This window comes from Pristiophorus japonicus, chromosome 5 (genome assembly GCF_044704955.1).
Source record: "Pristiophorus japonicus isolate sPriJap1 chromosome 5, sPriJap1.hap1, whole genome shotgun sequence".
In the NCBI taxonomy this organism is placed as follows: domain Eukaryota; kingdom Metazoa; phylum Chordata; class Chondrichthyes; family Pristiophoridae; genus Pristiophorus; species Pristiophorus japonicus.
In genome coordinates this window covers 242,189,014-242,211,834 of record NC_091981.1, presented here as the reverse complement: position 1 = coordinate 242,211,834, position 22,821 = coordinate 242,189,014, and the positions used below count along the sequence as shown (strand labels likewise).

The following is a 22,821-nucleotide window of genomic DNA, read 5'->3' as shown; positions in this document are numbered from 1 at the left end:
ATGGTCCCACACTGCTTGGACGGAGCTGGCTAGGCAAAATCCGCTGGAATTGGAATGACATCCGAGCGCTATCACATGTCGATGAGGCCTCATGTACCCAGGTTCTTAACAAATTTCCTTCCCTTTTTGAGCCAGGCATTGGAAACTTTTCCGGGGCAAAGGTGCGGATCCACTTGGTCCCAGAGGCATGATCCATTCACCACAAGGCGCGAGCGGTCCCTCACATGATGAGGGAGAGAGTGGAAATCGAGCTGGACAGGCTGCAATGCGAGGGCATCATCTCCCCAGTGGAATTCAGCGAGTGGGCCAGCCCGATTGTTCCAGTACTCAAAAGTGATGGCACAGTCAAGATTTGCGGCGATTATAAAGTAACTATTAATCATTTCTCGCTACGGGACCAATACCCGCTACCTAAGGCAGATGACCTATTTGCGACGCTGGCAGGAGGCAAGACGTTCACCAAGCTTGACCTGACTTCAGCCGACATGACGCAGGAGCTGGAGGAGTCTTCGAAGGGCCTCACCTGCATCAACAAACACAAGGGACTGTTCATCTACAACAGATGTCCGTTTGGAATTTGGTCAGCTGCAGCGATCTTCCAGAGAAACATGGAGAGCCTACTCAAGTTGATACCACGCACGGTGGTTTTTCAGGACGACATATTGGTCACGGGTCGGGACACCGTCGAGTACCTACAAAACCTGGAGGAGGTGATCCAGCGACTGGATCGCGTAGGACTGCGGCTGAAGAGGGTTGAAATGCGTCTTCATGGCAACAGAAGTGGAGTCTTTGGGGAGAAAGATCGCGGCGGACGGCATTCGACCCACAGACACCAAGACAGATGCTATCAGGAACGCGCCCAGGCCACAGTACGTCACGGAGCTGCGGTCGTTCCTGGTACTCAACTATTTTGGAAACTTCCTACGGGGGTTAAGCACCCTCTTAGAGCCCGTACATGTGTTATTGCGTAAAGGTGACAACTGGGTATGGGGTAAAAAAACAAGTAATTGCTTTTGAGAAAGCCAGAAACATTTTATGCTCCAACAAGCTGCTTGTATTGTATAACCCATGTAAAAGACTTGTGCTAGCATGTAATGTGTCGTCGTACAGAGTCAGGTGTGTATTACAACAAGCTAACGTTGCGGGGAAGTTGCAACCTGTCACCTCTGCCTCCAGGAGCTTGTCTAAGGCCGAGAGGGCCTACAGCATGATTGAGAAAGAGGCATTATAGTATGTGTTCGGGATAAAGAAAATACATCAGTACCTGTTTGGCCTCAAATTTGAGCTGGAAACCGATCACAAGCCCCTCATATCCCTGTTCGCTGAAAATAAGGGGATAAATACTAATGCCTCAGCCCGCATACAAAGGTGGGCACTCGCGCTATCAGCGTATAACTATACCATCCGCCACAGGCCAGGCACCGAGAACTGTGCGGATGCTCTCAGTCAGCTACCATTGCTCACCACGGGGGTGGAAATGGCGCAGCCTGCAGATTTGTTGATGGTCATAGAAGCGTTTGAAAATGATAAATCACCTGTCACAGCCCGCTAGATTAGGACTTGGATCAGCCAAGATCCTCTGCTGTCCATAATAAAAAAACTGTGTTCTGCATGGGAGCTGGGCCAGCATCCCCATTGAAATGCAAGAGCTAATCAAGTCGTTCCAGCGGTGAAAGGACGAGCTGTCCATTCAGGCAGATTGCCTGTTGTGGGGTAACCGCGTAGTGCTACCCAAAAAGGGCAGGGAGACATTCATCTCGGATCTCCACAGCACACACCCGGGTATAGTAATGATGAAAGCGATAGCCAGATCCCACGTGTGGTGGCCCGGTATCGACTCTGACTTAGAGTCCTGTGTACGGAAATGCAGCGTGTGTGCTCAGTTGAGCATCGCGCCCAGAAAGGCACCACTATGTTTGTGGTCCTGGCCCTCCAGACCATGGTCGAGGATCCATGTCGACTATGCGGCCTGTTTCTCGGTAAAATGTTCCTGGTGGTGGTGGATGCTTTTTAAAAATGGATTGAATGTGAAATAATGTCGGGAAGCACCGCCACCGCCACCATTGAAAGCCTGAGGGCCATGTTTGCCACCCACGACCTGCCTGACATACTGGTCAGTGACAACAGGCTATGTTTCATTAGTGCTGAATTTAAAGAATTCATGACCCGCAATGGGATCAAACATGTCACCTTGGCCCCGTTTAAACCAGCCTCCAATGGGCAGGCAGAGCGGGCAGTACAAATAATCAAACAGAGCCTTAAACGAGTCACAGAAGGCTCACTCCAAACCTACCTGTCCCGAGTACTGCTCAGCTACCGCACAAGACCCCACTCACTCACAGGGGTGCCCCCGGCTGAGCTACTCAAGAAAAGGGCACTTAAAACCAGACTCTCTCTGGTTCACACCAACCTGCATGATCAGGTAGAGAGCAGGTGGCAGCAAAAAAAATGTAAACGATGGTCGCGCCACTGTGTCACGGGAAATTGATCTGAATGACCCTGTGTATGTGCTAAACTATGGACATGGTCCCAAGTGGATTGCGGGCATGGTGATAGCTAAAGAAGGGAGTGGGATGTTTGTAGTCAAACTAGACAATGGACAAATTTGCAGAAAGCACCTGGACCAAACGAGGCTGTGGTTCACAGACTGCCCTGAACAACCCACAGCAGACACACCTGTTTCGAGCCCACAACACACACCCAAAGGATCAACGACATCACCCCAGACCAAGAAATTGAACCCATCACGCCCAACAGCCCAGAAAGGCCAGGCTCACCCAGCAGCCCTCGAGGGCCAACAACACGCCAGACCAGAAAGGGCACAGCCAACACACCAAAACAGACATTTGTACCGAGGCGGTCCACCAGGGAAAGAAAGGCTCCTGACCGCCTCACCTTGTAAAATAGTTTTCACTTTGACTTTGGGGGGGGGAGTGAAGCATGCACTCCCATGTTCCTCACCAGGGAGCGCATCCCCTGAAGTCCCAAGGGATCGGAGCATCCCTTGGGAGCACTGTATATAAGCCGGCCCCTAAGGCCTGATCCTCACTCTGGATGTCTTAATAAAGACTGAAGTCACTGTTACTTTAACCTCCCTGTGTGCAGTCTAATCTGTATTAGGAACACAAGAGGAGAAGCTGGGGTTGTTCTTCTTAGATCAGAGAAGATTGATATCAGATTTGATAGAGGTATTCAAAATCATGAAGGGCCTAGATAGAGAGAGAGAAACTGCTCCCATTGGTGAAAGGGTCGAGAACCAGAGGACACAGGTTTAAGGTGATTGGCAGAAGACCCAAAGGCAGCATGAGAAAAAACTTTTTTCCGCAGTGAGTGGTTATGATCTGGAAGGCACTGCCTGAAAGGTTGGTGGAGATTCAATCGTGGCATTGAACAGGGAATTGGATAAGTGCGTAAAGGAACGTAAGTTGCAGGGCTACAGGGAAAGGGCAGGGGAGTGGGGCTAGCTGAAGTGCTCTTGCAGAGAGCTGGCACGGGCTCGACGGGCCGAATGGCCCCCTGTGTTGTAACAATGCTATGATTCTAAACTGTGTTTCAGAATTGTAATGGTAACACCCCAATAAACTCTTTCATTTTTGTAGCTCATGGAGGATACAAGAGCAGATTTCACAATGACATTTCGCCAGCTTAGTGAGATCACCCAGCAACAGCTTGAGGTTAACAGCATTTCTGAGGTAATGGAAAGAATCCACACAAAAGAGCCGATTTTTAACTCTGCCCACCTGGAGGAAACCGGGCAGACAATTAAAATGATTGGAGCAATTTTCTCGCTGTCTTCCTGTAGGTTGGAATTTTAAATTGTTCTTTTGAACAGGCAAGCGGTTCACTCACTGGAAGGCAATGGGGTTTTGCTTTAATGATACAGATCGGGCTATGACGATGTTATTGGGGCCTAACTGCAATTTTAACCCAAGGCCTGTGTGGAGAAACCGTTGTAGCTTCCTCACCAGGTCAACTTGGTGGTAAGCAGGAGCGGGGCCAGAAGCAGGAGTGCTCCTCCGGGCCCCATAAGGAAAGTTTGGGCCTCCCCTGCTCTGTGTTATCCTCCCTGTTCTCTAAACTCCCCTTGCCCTTCGCCGCCGCCCCCCCCCAATCTAACCATTTACCTGACTGCTGGGGATTGTTCTATCAGATCACCGTCGGCTGCCTCCAGCCACCCAAAATTAACCTCCCACCCACCACTGCTTCAGGCGGATTTGGGTGGGAGATTGACGTGGGCCATGCAGATGAGGCCCCGAGTTAAAATCTCCCAGGCATCATGCTGTGGAGTGACAGACTGGTTTCCCTCTGCCTCAGCCTCCACGTGCGTTATTAAATTGGATGGTAAAATTGGAGCTAAAGGTCTGTAACTGCAGAGTACTTGTGAAAAGAACATATTCTCCACATCTGAAATCTGTTAATGGTCTCATTAGAAAATTATGATTTCTATATAGGGTAAAAACAAAACAGAAATAGATTTAGACAACATAGTTAACAGTGAAGCAAAACTGAAATGTTTAAAAAAAATCTCACCCTCGCCTCCTCTTCAGAAGGCCTTGAATCCTTGCTGGAAGTTGCTGACTTTTCCAAATTTGGGCTGTTCTCAAATGACCGTCAAACCTATATCTATGTATATATATAATATAAAACTACTCAGAATTGATGAACAATTTCTAAGCTTGAAATGCAAATGCCAGAATTCAATAACTTGACATAAAGCATAACGTAAACAGAAATGAATTCTAAAATATTTTAAAGAATTTTATTACTATAGATTTTGAATAACATTGAAGTTCCACCAAACAGATATTTACAGTATTATATTACTAATATGATGAAAAAAATCAAATGTTTTTTGGTGTAGGAATACTGGGCCCTTCAAGACCTTGCAAGACACAAGAAGTTCTCACATTGGGTTAACATGTATCTGTCAAGGTTGACGAGGTGAGATTTCATTCACTTTCTAAACTCTCTTAAAATCCTTGTGCAGAGACATTTTTGAGACAATAACAAATCCAGTTTTTGTATCTTTAATTGTATCTGTTAGCCCACTTTACCAGCTACAGTATCTCGCAAGTGTGGAGGTCACTGTAAAAAAATGTGGTCTGTTTATAATTACTTTGTTTTACACATTAATGCTTGAAGTTGAGAGTAAGAAAATCCAACATTACTATGTGCCGCTGGGTCATTTTTATAAGATTCATAATTGCCCAATTCTGTAACTGTGGAGTGTTTCAGGGGTGATATGATTTAATTCTGCTTTATTTCTTCCTTTTATCAAAGGCAAAAATTCCTGAAGCACACTATTAAGTTATAAATAAATGTTATTTTTTTACAAATAATGTTATGCATGGCCATTTAAAGCCTGCCCATTTAGAATGTTGGGAAAAGTCTCGTGGGCATGAGGAATCTGGGGGAAGAGAAATAAAAAGAAGAAAAGATTTGAGAAGTCAGTGGAGAGTGTGAGAGACCAGAATAGTCTGCAGTTTTGCCTCAGTGGAAGTTCAGCCTTGAGGTGCGGTTGCAAAAAAAAATGTTTTTCCTAAAATTACTACACGGCGCACCGTGGCTGCAGTGTGTACCATCTACAAGATGCACTGCAACGACTCGCCAAGACTTTTTCGGTAGCAACTCACAAATCCACGACCTCTACCACCTAGAAGGACATGGGCAGCAGACGTATGGGCACACCATCACCTGCTAGTTCCCTTCCAAGTTACACACGATCCTGACTTGGAAGTATATCGCCGTTCCAAGCAAAGTCAGCATGGTTTTATGAAAGGGAAATCATATAAGAACATAAGATCATAAGAAATAGGAGCAGGAGTAGGCCATATGGCCCCTCGAGCCTGCTCCGCCATTCAATAAGATCATGGCTGATCTGGTCATGGACTCAGCTCCAATTCTCTGCCCGCTCCCCATAACCCCTTATCCCTTAAGAAACTGTCGATTTCTGTCTTAAATTTATTCAATGTCCCAGCTTCCACAGCTCTCTGAGGCAGCGAATTCCACAGATTTACAACCCTCAGAGAAAAAATTTCTCCTCATCTCAGTTTTAAATGGGCGGCCCCTTATTCTAAGATCATGTCCTCTAGTTCTAGTCTCCCCCATCAGTGGAAACATCCTCTCTGCATCCACCTTGTCAAGCCCCCTCATAGTCTTATACGTTTCGATAAGATCACCTCTCATTCTTCTGAATTCCAATGAGTAGAGGCCCAACCTACGCAACCTTTTCTCATAAGTCAACCCCCTCATCTCCGGAATCAACCTAGTGAACCTTCGCTGAACTGCCTCCAAAGCAAGTATATCCTTTCGTAAATATGGAAATCAAAACTGCACGCAGTATTCCAGGTGTGGCCTCACCAATACCCTGTATAGCTGTAGCAAGACTTCCCTGCGTTTATACTCCATCCCCTTTGTTGGACAAATTTGCTGGAATTCTTTGAGGATGTAACGAGCAGGGTGGATAAAGCGGAACCAGTGGATGTGGTGTATTTGGACTGCCAGAAGGCATTCGATAAGGTGCCATATAAAAGGTTACTGCACAAGATAAGAGTTCACGGGGTTGGGGATAATATATTAGCATGGATCGGGGATTGGCTAACTAACAGAAAACAGAGAGTCGGGATAAATGGGCCATTTTCTGGTTGGCATACTGTAACTAGTGGGGTGCCACAAGGATCAGAGCTGGGGCCTCAACTATTTACAATCTATATTGATGACTTGGATGAAGGGACTGAGTGTAATGTGAAATTTGCTGATGATACAAAGATAGGCGGGAACGCAAGTTGTGAGGAGGACACAAAGAATCTGCAAAGGGATATAGACAGGCTCAGTGAGTTGGCAAAAATTTGGCAGATGGAGTATAATGTTGGAAAATGTGAGGCTACCCACTTTGGTAGGAAAAATAAAAAAGCAAATTATTATTTAATATGGAGACATTACAAAATGCTGAGGTACAGAGATATCTGGGGGTCCTTGTATATAAAACACAAAAAGTTAGTATGCAGGTACAGCAAGTAATCAGGAAAGCAAATGGAATGTTGGCCTTTATTGCAAGGGGGATAGAATATAAAAGCAGAGAAGTCCTGCTACAACTGTACAGGGCGTTGGTGAGACCACACCTGGAGTACTGCAGACAGTTTTGGTCTTGTTATTTAAGGATGGATATATTTGCATTGGAGGCAATTCAGAGAAGGTTCACTAGGTTGATTCCTGAGATGAAGGGGTTGTCTTATGAAGAAAGGTTGAGCAGGTTGGGCCGATACTCATTGGCGTTTAGAAGAATGAGAGGTGATCTTATTGAAACATATAAAATATTGAGGGGGCTCGACAAGGTAGATGCAAAGAGGATTTTTCCCCTTGTGGGAGATTCGAGAACTAGGGAGCATAATTTCAGAATAAGGGGACGCCCATTTAAAACGGAAATGAGGAGGAATTTCTTCTCTGAGGGTCGTGAATCTTTGGATTTCTCTACCCCAGAGAGCTGTGGAGACTGTGTCATTCAATATATTTAAGGCGGAGGTGGACAGATTTTTGAATGATAAGGGACTCGAGGGTTATGGGGAATGGGCAGGGAATCGGAGTTGAGGCCAAGGTCAGATCAGCCATGATCTTATTGAATGGCAGAGAATGCTCGAGGGGCCAAATGGCCTACTCCTGCTCCTATTTCTTATGTTCTTATGTTCCTTCATTGTCACTAGATCAAAATCCTGGAACTCGTTCCCTAACTGCACTGTGGGGAATACCTTCACTGCAGCGGTTCAAGAAGGTGACTCACCATCACCATCACCATCACCATTTCTAGGGGATGGGCAACAAATGCTGGTCAGTGATGCTCACATCCCATGAATGAATTAAAAAAAAATACTTTGATTCTAGTGAGAGTTTAGTGCTAGTGGAAGTTCAAGCTAACAATATCTACCTTTTTTTCAGTTAGACACAGAAATGTCTATCTTTGGCTCCCTCCCATTTCTCATCTACATGCTACCCCTCAATAACATCATCTGAAACCACATCAATTTCGACATGTATGTTTATGACACCCAGCTCTACCTCACCACCACCTCTCTCGATCCCTCCACTGTCTCTAAATTGTCAGGCTGCTTGTCCAACATCCAATATTGGATGAGCAGAACTTTCCTCTTACTAAATATTGGGAAGATTGAATGCATTGTCTTTGGTTCCCGCCACAAACTCCGTTCCCTAGCCACTGACTCCATTCCTTTCCTTGGCAACTTTCTGAGGCTGAACCAGATTGTTCGTAACCTTGGTGTCATATTTAACCTGAGATGAGCTTCCGACCACGTATCCATGCCATCACTAAGGTCGCCTATTTCCACCTCTGTACCATTGCCCAACTCCACCTTTGCTTCACCTCATCCACTAATGAAACCCTAACCCATGCCTTTGTTACCTCTAGACTTGACTATTTCAAACCACTCCTGGCCGGCCTCCCATTTCTACTCTCCGTAAACTTGAGGTCATCCAAAACTGCTGCTCGTGTATCCTAACTTGCACCAAGTCCCGTTCACCCATCACCACTGTGCTCACTGACCTATATTGGCTCCTAGTTAAGCAACGCTTTGATTTTAAAATTCTCATCCTTGTTTTCAAATCCCTCCAGGGCCTCGTCTCTCCATATCTCTGTAATCTCTGCCATCACTACAACCTTCCAAGATATCTGCAATTCTGGCCTCTTGATATCCCCGATTTTAATCGCTCCACCATTGCTGGCTGTGCCTTTTGCTGCCAAGGCCCCAAGCTCTGGAATTCTCTCCCTCTTTTTCCTTCTTTAAGGTGCTCTTTAAAACTCATCTCTGATCTACCCTAATATCTCCTTGTGTGGCTTGGTGTCAAGTTTTGTTTGATAACGCTCCTGGGAAGCGCCTTTGGACGTTGTACTACATTAAATGCAATGTTCCCTGTCAGCTGCATGGCCGCACAGCACTCCAGGGAACCCGCATAGCCGGCTTGCCGGCTTTTCAATACGTCCACATAAGTAATTAGAATATTAATCACAATTCAACCAGACAACCAACTAATATAAAGTGCTGCAGTTCTTTAGTTCGCCGTATTAAAACTGAACAAAAACGGGTATCTATATTTTTAACTTCAATCACTTACATTAATAAACGTTGTCTTCTTGACCCAGCAAACCTCCAAGTAACATGTCAAAAATGCAGCACTTACTCACAAGTGCAGAACAAGACATACACAATTTAAATCACCAAATTAAAAACAAAAAGCAGGATGAGCTATTGTTTAACAGAAATGAACATTCATCTGTCTTCATGGTTTATTGGATATGAAGTGAATAGTGACAGTGGTTCTTGACGTTCCCCCCCCTCCCCCCTTCCTGCCAGATTTCTGACCTCCTCTCCCTCCTCTGAGCTACTCCTCCTCCGATGCTCTCTCTTCCCCCTCCGATATCTCCTCCCCTCCCTGTCCAATATCCTATCCCCCTCTCCGATCCACTCTGTCTCCAGCCTCCGATCTTCTCTCTCTCTCTCTCTCCCTCTCCCTCGCTGGTCTCTCTTTGTCCCCCCAGTCTCTCTCTTCTCTCCTCCCCCCGACACCCGGTCTCCCACCCACCCCTGGTCACTCTCTTCCTCACGCCCCCCCCAGTAACACTCTCCGCACCGATCACTCTCTCTCCGCTCTATGGTCACTCTCTTTCCCTCCCCCCCCGGTCTCTCTTTCTCGCCCCTGGTCTCTCTCTCTCTCTCTCTCTCTCTCTCTCTCTCTCTCTCTCTCTCTCTCTCTCTCTCTCTCTCTCTCTCTCTCTCTCTCTTTCTCTCCCCCCCGGCCTCTCTCTCTCTCTCTCTCTCTCTCTCTCTCTCTCTCTCTCTCTCTCTCTCTCTCTCTCTCTCTCTCTCTCTCTCTCTCTCTCTCTCTCTTTCTCTCCCCCCCGGCCTCTCTCTCTCTCTCTCTCTCTCTCTCTCTCTCTCTCTCTTTCCCCCCCCCACCCCCAATCTCTCTCTTTCCCCCCACTCCCCCCCCCACCCCCAATCTCTCTCTCCCCCTCCACAGTCTCTCTCTCCACAGTCTCTCTCTCTCTCTCTCCCTCCCCACCCCACCCCAGTCTCTCTCTACCCCCCACAGTCTCTTTCCCCCCCAGTCTCTTTCCTTCCCTCCCCAGTCTCTTTCCTTCCCTCCCCAGTCTCTTTCTTCCCCCCCCCCCAGTCTCTTTCTTCCCCCCCCCCAGTCTCTTTCTTCCCCCCCCCCCAGTCTCTTTCTTCCCCCCCCCCAGTCTCTTTCTTCCCCCCCCCCCCGTCTCTTTCTTCCCCCCCCCCCCCCCAGTCTCTTTCTTCCCCCCCCCCCCCCCCAGTCTCTTTCTTCCCCCCCCCCCCCAGTCTCTTTCTTCCCCCCCCCCCCAGTCTCTTTCTTCCCCCCCCCCCCAGTCTCTTTCTTCCCCCCCCCCCCCAGTCTCTTTCTTCCCCCCCCCCCCAGTCTCTTTCTTCCCCCCCCCCCTCCCCAGTCTCTTTCTTCCCCCCCCCCCTCCCCAGTCTCTTTCTTTCCCCCCTCCCCAGTCTCTTTCTTTCCCCCCCCCCAGTCTCTTTCTTTCCCCCCTCCCCAGTCTCTTTCTTCCCCCCCCTCCCCAGTCTCTCTCTTCCCCCCGCCCCCCCGAGTCTCTGTTCATGTTGTGTATCCATGCCTGTTTACTGTGATGTCTGTAACACTGTTATGCAACACTGAATGTATCCTTACACTGTACACACCTTACCGGTACACCAGAGGGTGCTGCTGCTGGAGACCTAGGGGTTGCCTGCACACGGCAGGTAACCCAGTATAAAAGGGAACTCACAGCTTGTTGTCGGCACTTAGGAGTGCAAATAAAGGACTGCAGGTCTATACTATTTAAGTATCATACCCTGCCTCGTGGAGTCATTACTAAAGGTGCCTACTTACTCCACAACTGGCGACGGGAATACGAGGTCACGAACTACAAACTCAACATATCTAACCTCAGCAACTTTCAGCAATTTACAGAGGGGGAAGATTGGGACGCTTTTGTGGAAAGATTGGAACACTTCTTTATAGCCAACGACCTGGACGGGGACACACCGGCTACACAATCGAACAAACGCAGGGCCATCCTGCTAAGCAGTTGTGGGCCCACCATCTACGGTCTCGTCAGGGACTTACTAGCCCCGGAGAAGACAACCACCAAGAGCTATGAGCAACTTGTATCAATCATACAGGAACAACTAAAACCGAAAGAAAGCATCCTCACAGCCAGGCACTGGTTCTACACTTACCGGCGACCTGAGGTCCAAGAAATTGCCAAGTATGCTGCACACTTAAGAAGACTAGCTGCACTGTGTGATTTTGGCGACCACCTTAATGAAGCACTAAGGGACATATTTGTCATCGGAATCGGCCACGAAGGCCTCCCATACAAATTGCTCTCGGCTGACATCACAGTCACCCTGCAGAAAGCAATTCAAGTGAGCCAGGCCTGAATGGTTTCGGCCAGCGACTCCAGGCAAACACTGACCTAGGACTCTAAACCGGCGAGCGCAGTGCACCGCATGGATACTTCTAAAGGCAGAAATGCTGCCCTGAGTTCCGCAACCCTAGTCCGCCACATGGGGCAAACCGGATGGCCCCGTGCTGGCGCTGTGGAGGAAACCACAGGGCCCACCAGTGCCGCTACAAAGACTATGCATGCAAACGCTGCAAAGAGAAAGAGCACCTTCAGAGAATGTGCAGAAAAGGCTGTACTCACCGTGTCTCTGATGAGTTGGCTGATCACCGGGGCTCCGACACAGATGAAGATGAAGCTGCTCAAACCCTGGAAGAAGAGTATGGAATCTTTACCTGCTCCACCGAAAGTTCTCCGTGGACGATGAAAGTAGACGTCAACGGGGTCCCAGTTTCTATGGAAAGCGACACAGGGACGAGCCAGTCTGTGATGACGCAAGCGACCTTTGAAGAACTTTGGATGAATCCCGCCAATCGACCACAACGGCAGCCTGTCCGAGCAAAGCTGCTCCCAGGCCTCCGGGCTCCAGCAATCGACCTCGAACATGGATCCATCGCAGCATCCGGAGATTCCACTGTCCAGCTCAACTGCCCACAGCACCCCGGCAAAATCTCCAAGACCGAGGATCCAAACTCCACTTTCCGGGCGGAGGCAGCACTCCAAGAGGTGAACATCGACGAAAGAAATGGATTCCCAACATCCAGGATAGAACCTGTGGAAGAAAAGAGCACCACAGCCTACCTGCAGCAAGACCAGAAAATGGCTGCAGCACCACAAGCAGCAGAACCTGTAATCAAAATGGCCTCCGCCATGACACGAGTGAACAGGGAGGAGCATCATGTGACGTCAAGCGGCCAATCGTATTTTAAGGCTCCCTTAAAGGAGACTGGTAACCAAAGAAATTTAAAGGGGAAGTTTCAACTATTTGAGTACACGGACTTTAAAGCTAAAGATGCGATTAAAAGGTGCGAGTATGAAAATGTATGCAATGTAACAATGAATTATGATGCTGGTTTAACTAATGTGACTAATGATATGAATGCAGGTGTCAGTAAGGTTAAGAAAAAGTTTATTATGCTTAACAGTAATGATAGAGATTGTGAAATGCCTAATCATGTCTGCTGAAACCAGGACACCCAAAAGTGATGCAAATGCTAGAATGTATAATGCAGACTCGACTATGTGTGATCAGAGCCAAGGTGTCATGTATACTGACCGGTAGGACAATGCCAAAGGACAATGGGTCCTACAGGGACCATGCTGATGCCAATGGAATCCCCCTGTGGGAGACCCCCAGGTCCAGCAGGCTACCTGACCATGTAGCCTGGACCTTTGGAATGAATGTGATGCCCCTTGTAGGACCCACTACAGGGACAGTGGTCAATGGGCAGCACAGCCACCACCAATGGCAACCTGCACCAGACCAGCCCGACAGCCCCTGGCCACCAGGGCCAACACCAGGAGCATGAGGCCAATACCCTCCAGCTTCCCTGGCAAACCCTGGGATAACCTGACCCTCAACCCAATTGGTGGACAAGGAGCCCATCCAGTCTTGTGGCCCTGCCCACAACTACCCACATCACAGTGTATACACACCACCCACTGCTGCCGTGGCTACCCACCCCGAGGGATCCCACAACAGTAACACCCACATAATCTGTGTGTGAGGGAGGGGAAACGTACGAGGCCAGCCTCAAGCACAGGGGTCACACCTGGCAACCACACAACCCTCACCACAACCTCCCATAGCCCACCACTGATCACCTCCCCTGGGTATGACAATAAGGATATGTAAAATGCTTAGGGGGGGGAAGTGTTGTTGTGTATGCATGCCTGTTTACTGTGTGATGTCTGTAACACTGTTATGCAACACTGAATGTACCCTTGCACTGTACACATCTTACCGATATACCAGAGGGTGCTGCTGCTGGAGACCTAGGGGTTGCCTGCACCCAGTATAAAAGGGAACTCACAGCTTCTTGTTGACACTCAGGAGCTGCAAATAAAGGACTACAGGTCTGCACAGTTTAAGTATCATACCCTGCCTCGTGCAGTCATTACATACACTACAGTTCCTCCCCCCCAGTCTCCCTTCCCCCCCCCCCCCCCCGGCCGTGTCTCTGCCTTCCCTCCCTTCCCCCCCCCCCCCCCCGGCCGTGTCTCTGCCTTCCCCCCCCGCCGTGTCTCTCTCTTTCCCCCCGCCGTGTCTCTCTCTTTTCCCTCGCCGTGTCTCTCTCTTCCCCCGCCCCCCCCACCCCCGCGGTGTCTCGCTCTTCTCCCCGCACCCAGTCTATCCTGACCACCACCAGTCTCTCTCTCTCCCCCAGTCTCTCTCTCTCTCTCTCAGTCTCTCTCACTCTCTCCCAGTCTCTCTCTCTCCCTCTCCCCCAGTCTCTCTCTCCCCCTGCCCCCAGTCTCTCTCTCCTCCAGCCCCCAGACTCTCTCTTCACCCTCCAGTCTCTCACTTCCACAGCCCCCCGCCCAGTCTCTCACTTCCACAGCTCCCCGCCCAGTCTCTCACTTCCACAGCTCCCCGCCCAGTCTCTCACTTCCACAGACCTCAGCCCAGTCTCTCACTTCCACAGACCTCAGCCCAGTCTCTCACTTCCACAGCTCCCCGCCCAGTCTCTCACTTCCACAGACCTCAGCCCAGTCTCTCACTTCCACAGACCTCAGCCCAGACTCTCACTTCCACAGACCCCCGCCCAGTCTTTCCCTTCCACAGCCCCCACCCCACCCCGTCTCTCTCTCCCCGGCGCAGTCTCTCTCTTCCCCCCCCCGCCCAGTCTCTCTACCCCCCCCCCCCGGCCGTGTCTCTGCCTTCCCTCCCTTCCCCCCCCCCCCCCCCGGCCGTGTCTCTGCCTTCCCCCCCCGCCGTGTCTCTCTCTTTCCCCCCGCCGTGTCTCTCTCTTTTCCCTCGCCGTGTCTCTCTCTTCCCCCGCCCCCCCCACCCCCGCGGTGTCTCGCTCTTCTCCCCGCACCCAGTCTATCCTGACCACCACCAGTCTCTCTCTCTCCCCCAGTCTCTCTCTCTCTCTCTCAGTCTCTCTCACTCTCTCCCAGTCTCTCTCTCTCCCTCTCCCCCAGTCTCTCTCTCCCCCTGCCCCCAGTCTCTCTCTCCTCCAGCCCCCAGACTCTCTCTTCACCCTCCAGTCTCTCACTTCCACAGCCCCCCGCCCAGTCTCTCACTTCCACAGCTCCCCGCCCAGTCTCTCACTTCCACAGCTCCCCGCCCAGTCTCTCACTTCCACAGACCTCAGCCCAGTCTCTCACTTCCACAGACCTCAGCCCAGTCTCTCACTTCCACAGACCTCAGCCCAGTCTCTCACTTCCACAGCTCCCCGCCCAGTCTCTCACTTCCACAGACCTCAGCCCAGTCTCTCACTTCCACAGACCTCAGCCCAGTCTCTCACTTCCACAGACCCCCGCCCAGTCTTTCCCTTCCACAGCCCCCACCCCACCCCGTCTCTCTCTCCCCGGCGCAGTCTCTCTCTTCCCCCCCCCCGCCCAGTCTCTCTACCCCCCCCCCGCAGCCGCGCCCTCTCTCCCCCCGCCGCGCCCCCTCTCCCCCCGCCGCGCCCCCTCTCCCCCCGCCGCGCCCCCTCTCCCCCCGCCGCGCCCCCTCTCCCCCCGCCGCGCCCCCTCTCCCCCCGCCGCGCCCCCTCTCCCCCCGCCGCGCCCCCTCTCCCCCGCCGCGCCCCCTCTCCCCCCGCCGCGCCCCCTCTCCCCCCGCCGCGCCCCCTCTCCCCCCGCCGCGCCCCCTCTCCCCCCGCCGCGCCCCCTCTCCCCCCGCCGCGCCCCCTCTCCCCCCGCCGCGCCCCCTCTCCCCCCGCCGCGCCCCCTCTCCCCCCGCCGCGCCCCCTCTCCCCCCGCCGCGCCCCCTCTCCCCCCGCCGCGCCCCCTCTCCCCCCGCCGCGCCCCCTCTCCCCCCGCCGCGCCCCCTCTCCCCCCGCCGCGCCCCCTCTCCCCCCGCCGCGCCCCCTCTCCCCCCGCCGCGCCCCCTCTCCCCCCGCCGCGCCCCCTCTCCCCCCGCCGCGCCCCCTCTCCCCCCGCCGCGCCCCCTCTCCCCCCGCCGCGCCCCCTCTCCCCCCGCCGCGCCCCCTCTCCCCCCGCCGCGCCCCCTCTCCCCCCGCCGCGCCCCCTCTCCCCCCGCCGCGCCCCCTCTCCCCCCGCCGCGCCCCCTCTCCCCCCGCCGCGCCCTCTTTCCCCCGTCTCTCTCTCCCCCGTCTCTCTCGCTCCCCCCCCCAGTCTCTCTCGCTCCCCCCCCCCCCAGTCTCTCTCGCTCCCCCCCCCCCCAGTCTCTCTCGCTCCCCCCCCCCCAGTCTCTCTCTCCCACCACCCCCCCCCCCAATTTCTCTCTTCCCTCCCCCCACCCCCAGTCTCTCTCTCCCCCCACAAGTCTCTCTCCCCACAGACTCTCTTTCTTTCCACCCCCAGCAGTCTCTCTACCCCGCCAGTTCTTCTCTTCCCCTCAGTCTCTCTCGACACCCCCCCCACCTCACTTCAAGCCACCCCCAGTCTGTCTTCTCCCGCTCCCCACCCATTCCCCCCGCACCCTCCTCCCACCACAGTCTCTTTCTCCCCCGACGCCTCCCCCCAGTCTCCCTCTTCACCTCCCCCCCCCCCCCCCCCCCCCGCCAGTGTCTCTCTCCAACCCACATCCCCTCCCCCCCGTCTCTCTCTCTCTCCCCTTCCCAGTCTCTCCCCTGCACCTCCCCAGTCTCCTTTCTTTACCCCTCCAGTCTCTTCCCCTGCCCCATCTCTCTCTCTCCCCCTTCTCCCCCGGTCTCTCCCTCCCCCAGTCTCTCCCTCCCCCCAATCTTTCTGTCCTGCCAAGACACTCTCCCCCACAGTCTCTCTCTTCCCCCTCAGTCTCTCTCTTTCCACACCCCATTCCAGTCTCTAGCCCCCACCCCCAGTCTCTCTCTCCTCCCCAATCTCTCTCTCCACCCCCCCCCCTCCCCCCCCCCCCCCGCCAGTCTCTGTCTCCAACCCACCCCCACCCCCCCCCCCGATCTTTCCCTTCAGCCCCCCCCCAGGTCTCTCCCTTCCACCCCCCCCCCCCGGTCTCTCCCTTCCACCCCCCGCTAGTCTCGCCCTACCCCCTCCAGTCTCTCCCTCCCCCCCGCCCTCCAGTCTCTCCTAGGCCCCCCCCCACCAGTCTCACCCCTCCCCCTTCCCACCCGTCTCTCCCTTTCCCCTTCCCCCCCGTCTCTCCCTTTCCCCCCACCACCAGTCTCTAACTTCCCCCCCCAGTCTCCCACTACCGCCCCCAGTTTCCCATTCCGCCACCCCCCCAGTCTCCCACTACCCACGCCCCCAGCCTCCCACTCCCCCCCCAGCCTCCCACTTCCCCCTTCCCCCCAGTCTCTCCCTCCCCCCTGCCCCCCAGTCTCTCCCTCCCCCCTGCCCCCCAGTCTCTCCCTCCCCCCTGCCCCCAGTCTCTCCCTCAGTCTCTTCCTCCCCCCTGCCCCCAGTCTCTCCCTCCCCCCTGCCCCCAGTCTCTCCCTCCCCCCTGCCCCCAGTCTCTCCCTCCCCCCTGCCCCCAGTCTCTCCTCCCCCCCTGCCCCCAGTCTCTCCCTCCCCCCTGCCCCCAGTCTCTCCCTCCCCCCTGCCCCCAGTCTCTCCCTCCCCCCTGCCCCCAGTCTCTCCCTCCCCCCTGCCCCCAGTCTCTCCCCTGCCCCCAGTCTCTCCCTCCCCCCTGCCCCCAGTCTCTCCCTCCCCCCTGCCCCCAGTCTCTCCCTCCCCCCTGCCCCCAGTCTCTCCCTCCCCCCTGCCCCCAGTCTCTCCCTCCCCCTGCCCCCAGTCTCTCCCTCCCCCCCTGCCCCAGTCTCTCCCTCCCCCCTGCCCCCAGTCTCTCCCTCCCCCCTGCCCCCAGTCTCTCCCTCCCCCCTGCCCCCAGTCTCTCCCTCCCCCCTGCCCCCAGTCTCTCCCTCCCCCTGCCCCCAGTCTCTCCCTCCCCCTGCCCCCAGTCTCTCCCTCCCCCCTGCCCCCAGTCTCTCCCTCCCCCCTGCCCCCAGTCTCTCCTCCCCCCTGCCCCCAGTCTCTCCTCCCCCTGCCCCCAGTCTCTCCCTCCCCCCTGCCCCCAGTCTCTCCCTCCCCCCTGCCCCCAGTCTCTCCCTCCCCCTGCCCCAGTCTCTCCCTCCCCCTGCCCCCAGTCTCTCCCTCCCCCCTGCCCCCAGTCTCTCCCTCCCCCCTGCCCCCAGTCTCTCCCTCCCCCCTGCCCCCAGTCTCTCCCTCCCCCCTGCCCCCAGTCTCTCCCTCCCCCCTGCCCCCAGTCCTCTCCCTCCCCCCTGCCCCCAGTCTCTCCCTCCCCCCTGCCCCCAGTCTCTCCCTCCCCCTGCCCCCAGTCTCTCCCTCCCCCCTGCCCCAGTCTCTCCCTCCCCCCTGCCCCCAGTCTCTCCCTCCCCCCTGCCCCCAGTCTCTCCCTCCCCCCTGCCCCCAGTCTCTCCCTCCCCCCTGCCCCCAGTCTCTCCCTCCCCCTGCCCCAGTCTCTCCTCCCCCCTGCCCCCAGTCTCTCCCTCCCCCCTGCCCCCAGTCTCTCCCTCCCCCCTGCCCCCAGTCTCTCCCCTCCCCCCTGCCCCCAGTCTCTCCCTCCCCCTGCCCCCAGTCTCTCCCTCCCCCCTGCCCCCAGTCTCTCCCTCCCCCCTGCCCCCAGTCTCTCCCTCCCCCTGCCCCAGTCTCTCCCTCCCCCCTGCCCCCAGTCTCTCCTCCCCCCCTGCCCCCAGTCTCTCCCTCCCCCCTGCCCCCAGTCTCTCCCTCCCCCCTGCCCCCAGTCCTCTCCCTCCCCCCTGCCCCCAGTCTCTCCCTCCCCCCTGCCCCCAGTCTCTCCCTCCCCCCTGCCCCCAGTCTCTCCTCCCCCCTGCCCCCAGTCTCTCCCTCCCCTGCCCCCAGTCTCTCCCTCCCCCCTGCCCCCAGTCTCTCCCTTCCTACTCCCCAAGTCTCTCCCTCCCCCCCCGCAAATCTCTCCCTCCCCCCCCGCAAATCTCTCCCTCGCCCCCCATTCTCTCCCTTCGCCCCCCATTCTCTCCCTTCGCCCCCATTCTCTCCCTTCGCCCCCATTCTCTCCCTTCGCCCCCATTCTCTCCCTTCGCCCCACATTCTCTCCCTTCGCCCCACATTCTCTCCCTTCGCCCCACATTCTCTCCCTTCGCCCCACATTCTCTCCCTTCGCCCCACATTCTCTCCCTTCGCCCCACATTCTCTCCCTTCGCCCCACATTCTCTCCCTTCGCCCCACATTCTCTCCCTTCGCCCCACATTCTCTCCCTTCGCCCCACATTCTCTCCCTTCGCCCCACATTCTCTCCCTTCGCCCCACATTCTCTCCCTTCGCCCCACATTCTCTCCCTTCGCCCCACATTCTCTCCCTTCGCCCCACATTCTCTCCCTTCGCCCCACATTCTCTCCCTTCGCCCCACATTCTCTCCCTTCGCCCCACATTCTCTCCCTTCGCCCCACATTCTCTCCCTTCGCCCCACATTCTCTCCCTTCGCCCCCCCATTCTCTCCCTTCGCCCCCCCATTCTCTCCCTTCGCCCCCCATTCTCTCCCTTCGCCCCGCCCCATTCTCTCCCTTCACGATCCTAGTCTCTCCCTATGCCCCCCTAGTCTCTCCCTATGCCCCCTAGTCTCTCCCTATGCCCCCCAGTGTCTCCCTTTGCCCCCCAGTGTCTCTGCCTTCGCCCCCCAGTGTCTCCCTTTGCCCCCCAGTGTCTCTGCCTTCGCCCCCCAGTGTCTCCCTTTGCCCCCCAGTGTCTCTGCCTTCACCCCCCCCAGTCTCTCTCTTTCCCCCCCTCCCCCCCCCCCCCCCCCCCACCCGCCTCTTCCTCCCCAGTCTCACTCTTTCTCCCTGCCACCCCGCAGTTTCTCTGTTTCTTTCCCCCGGCCGCGCTCCCGTTTCCCCCCGGCCGCGCTCTCTTTCTCCCCGCTGCGCTCTCTGTAGTGTATGTAGGCACCTTTAGTAATGACACCACGAGGCAGGGTATGATACTTAAACTGTGTAGACCTGTTGTCCTTTATTTGCAGCTCCTGAGTGCTGACAACAAGCTGTGAGTTCCCTTTTATACTGGGTTACCTACTGTGCGCAGGCAACCCCTAGGTCTCCAGCAGTAGCACCCTCTGGTGTACCGGTAAGCTGTGTGCAGTATAAGGGTACATTCAATGTGGCATAACAGTGTTACAGACATCACACAGTAAACAGGCATGAATAAACAATACTTTCCCCCCGCCGCGCTCTCTTTCCCCCCACCGCGCTCTCTTTCCCCCCCGTCGCGCTCTCTTTCCCACCCCCCCCCCACCGCCATCTCTTTCTGCCCCCCCGCCGTCTCTTTATCCACCCTCCTTCCCCTCCCAGTCTCTCTTCTCCCCCTCCCTCCCCCAGTCGTTCTGCCTACCCCCCCCAGTCCCACAGTCGCTCTCCCCTCCCCCCCAGTCTCTTCCTCCCCCGAGTCTCTCCCACTCCGCCCAACCCCGAGTCTCTCTCTTCCCCCAGCCCCTCTCTCCGCTCTCCACCCCCCTCCCCCCTCCCGCCTCCACCCCTGTGCAGCTTAGGAGGAACAGTGGTCAGGGGTATAGCAGTCGTGACCGGTAGTTCCAAATCGTATGTTGTCTCCCTAGTGTCTGGATTTCATAGAATGGGCGGAAAAAAACTTTTGGAAAAGGGAAGAAGAGCAGCCTAATTTTATTGCCCAGGTTAGAACCAATTACATAGATAGATGGGGAAGGGATTTAAAAAATGACTGAGAAAATCAGGAAAAATACTACCGGTCTGTGTTCCAAAAATGTTGCAAATCAGAATTGAGTAATATGTATATGAATGCACAAATCATTGAAAACAAAATTGGACAGATAGAAGCATTAATCACTATTGAGGTGTTTGCTATAGTAGCTACAACTGAAATGTGGCTTAAGTTTGGACAGGACTAGGCATTCCTAGTTATAACATTTTTAGGAGAGATAAGGAGGGAAAGTAGGATGGTGGAGTTGTAGCATTACTGAAGGAATCTATCACATGCTGGAACAAAAGGATGTCATTCAGTTGTGTTAAGATAAAATGTATATGGATAAACTTAAGGCAAATTATACATTTTTCAGTGTGAATTACAGGCCACCAAATACTGGAACTGAGATGGAGGTGGGAATCTGCAGAACCCCAAGTTAGCTGATATTAACGGTTCCCTCTCTTTGGGTACTGTCCCCCTCCACTTCAAATCTACTGTCATCACTCCCAGAAAAATCCCACTCTTGGTCCCTTTGCCCTTACCGGGGCAAACTACCATCCTATCTCCAACCTCCCTTTTCTCTCCAAAGTCCTTGGGACTTGTTGCCTTCCAAATCCGTGCCCATCTTCTTCGCAACTCCATGTTTGAATCCCTTCAATCAGGTTTCTGCCCATACCACAGCACTGAAACGGCCCTTATAAAAGTCGCAAATGACATCCTATGTGACTGTGACTGTGGTAAACTATTGCTCCTCATCCTTCTTGATCTGTCTGCAACCTTTGAAATGGTTGATCACTCCATTCTTCTCCAACGCCTTTCCTCCGTCATCCAGCTGGGTGGGACTTCACTCGCCTGTTTCCAATCCTATCTATCCAGTCGTAGCCAGAAAACCACCTGTAATGGCTTCTCTACTCACTCCCACACCGTTATCTCTGGTGTCCCTCAAGGATCAATCTGTGAACCACTCGTATTTTTCATCTATTTACTGCCCCTCGACGACAGCATCCGAAAGCACAATGTCAGGTTCCACGTAAACACTGACGACACCCAGTTCTACCTCACCACCCCTCTCTCTCGACCCCTCCACTGCCTCTGATTTGTCACACTGCTTGTCCGATTGGATGAGCAAAAATTTCCTCCAACTAAATATTGGGAAGACCGAAGCCATTGTCTTCGGTCCCCACCACAAACTCCGTCCCCTAGCTACCAACTCCATCCATCTCCCTGGCCATCGTCTGCAGCTAAACCAGACTGTTCGCAACCTAATTGACCCTGAGATGAGCTTCCGACCTCATATCCACTCCATCACCAAGACCGTCTACTTCCATCTCCGTAACATTGCCCATCTCCACCCCTGCCTTAGATCATCTGCTGCTGAAAATCTCATTTATGCCTCTGTTGCCATTAGACTTGACTTTTCCAATGCTCTCCTGGCCAGACTTCCATTTTCCATCTTCCGTAAACTTGAGCTCATCCAAACCTCTGTTGCCCATATCCTAACTTGCACCAAGTCACGTTCACCCAACACCTCTGTGCTTGCTGACCTTCATTGGCTTCCAATCCAGCAACGCCTCGATTTAAAAATTCTCATCCTAGTTTTCAAATCCTTCCATGGCCTCGCCCCTCCCTATCTCTATATATCTATAAACCTTCAACAACTATGCGCTCCTCCAATTCTGGCCTCTTGCACAACCCCGATCTTAATCACGCCATCATTGACGGCTGTGCATAGGCCCTAAGCTCTCTAGTTCTCTTTCTAAACTTCTTCAACTCTCTACCTCTCCTTAAAACCCACCTCTTTGACCAAGCTTTTAGTCACCTGTCCTAATATCTCCTTAGCTGACTCGGTATCAAATTTTGTTTGATAACACTCCTGTGAAGAGTCTTAGGACATTTTACTATGTTAAAGGCGCAAAATAAATACAAGTTGTTGTTACTAATAGTCCAGGTTTCTGGATTACTAGTCTAATAACATAAACACTATGCTACCATACCCAGGACCGAGTATCATTGGATTATGGAATGCTTTGCCAAAGGGAGTGGTTGAGGCAGCGATTATTGTACATCGTATGAAAAAATTGGATACATTTTTGAAATAGAGGAAGGTACAAAGCTGTGGGTAGAGCGTGGGGCAATGGCATTCATTTTGGATGACTCTAGCACAGACACGATGGGCCCAATCACTTTCCTCCATGCTGTCAATTTTTATGGTTCTATTTTTTTAAAAGCTATTCGTACTGTTGGATCAACTGTTTTGTAACGGAGAAGGACATAATGTTCCTGAAAAGACAGATGTTTACAAATATTGTTTCTTGCAGGAGCACAGTGGATTCAGATGAAGCACGCAAAATCAGAATGAAAAGTATGGCTTTTTAAAATCGTTTTCTTAATATAGCCTATGTATTTCATGCATTATGTAGTAAAGATAATTTACAAATAGACTTGACTACTTACTATTTCTTTTAAAGATACCAATCCAAGGTACGTCCTTCGCAACTGGATGGCAGAGTCAGCAATCAAAAAGTCTGAGAGAAATGACTTCTCTGAGGTAACCATATTCCATTTGTGGTCAGACAAATCAACATAACTAAAAAAAAATGTTTTCTCTTGTTCAGA

The 22,821-nt window shown here is 53.5% G+C and overlaps 1 protein-coding gene across 3 annotated transcripts in view; it reads left to right on the top strand.

The window, feature by feature from the left end:
• The window catches only part of LOC139264644 (protein adenylyltransferase SelO-like), a 150,932-nt gene that overhangs the window by 78,766 nt on the left and 49,345 nt on the right, over positions 1–22,821 (top strand). For all 3 annotated transcript variants that reach the window (XM_070881456.1, XM_070881455.1, XM_070881454.1), the window contains 4 exons: positions 3,600–3,692; positions 4,862–4,941; positions 22,524–22,567; positions 22,674–22,753. In XM_070881456.1, coding sequence (XP_070737557.1) covers positions 3,600–3,692; positions 4,862–4,941; positions 22,524–22,567; positions 22,674–22,753 — 297 coding nt within the window. The remainder of the gene's footprint in view (positions 1–3,599; positions 3,693–4,861; positions 4,942–22,523; positions 22,568–22,673; positions 22,754–22,821) is intronic.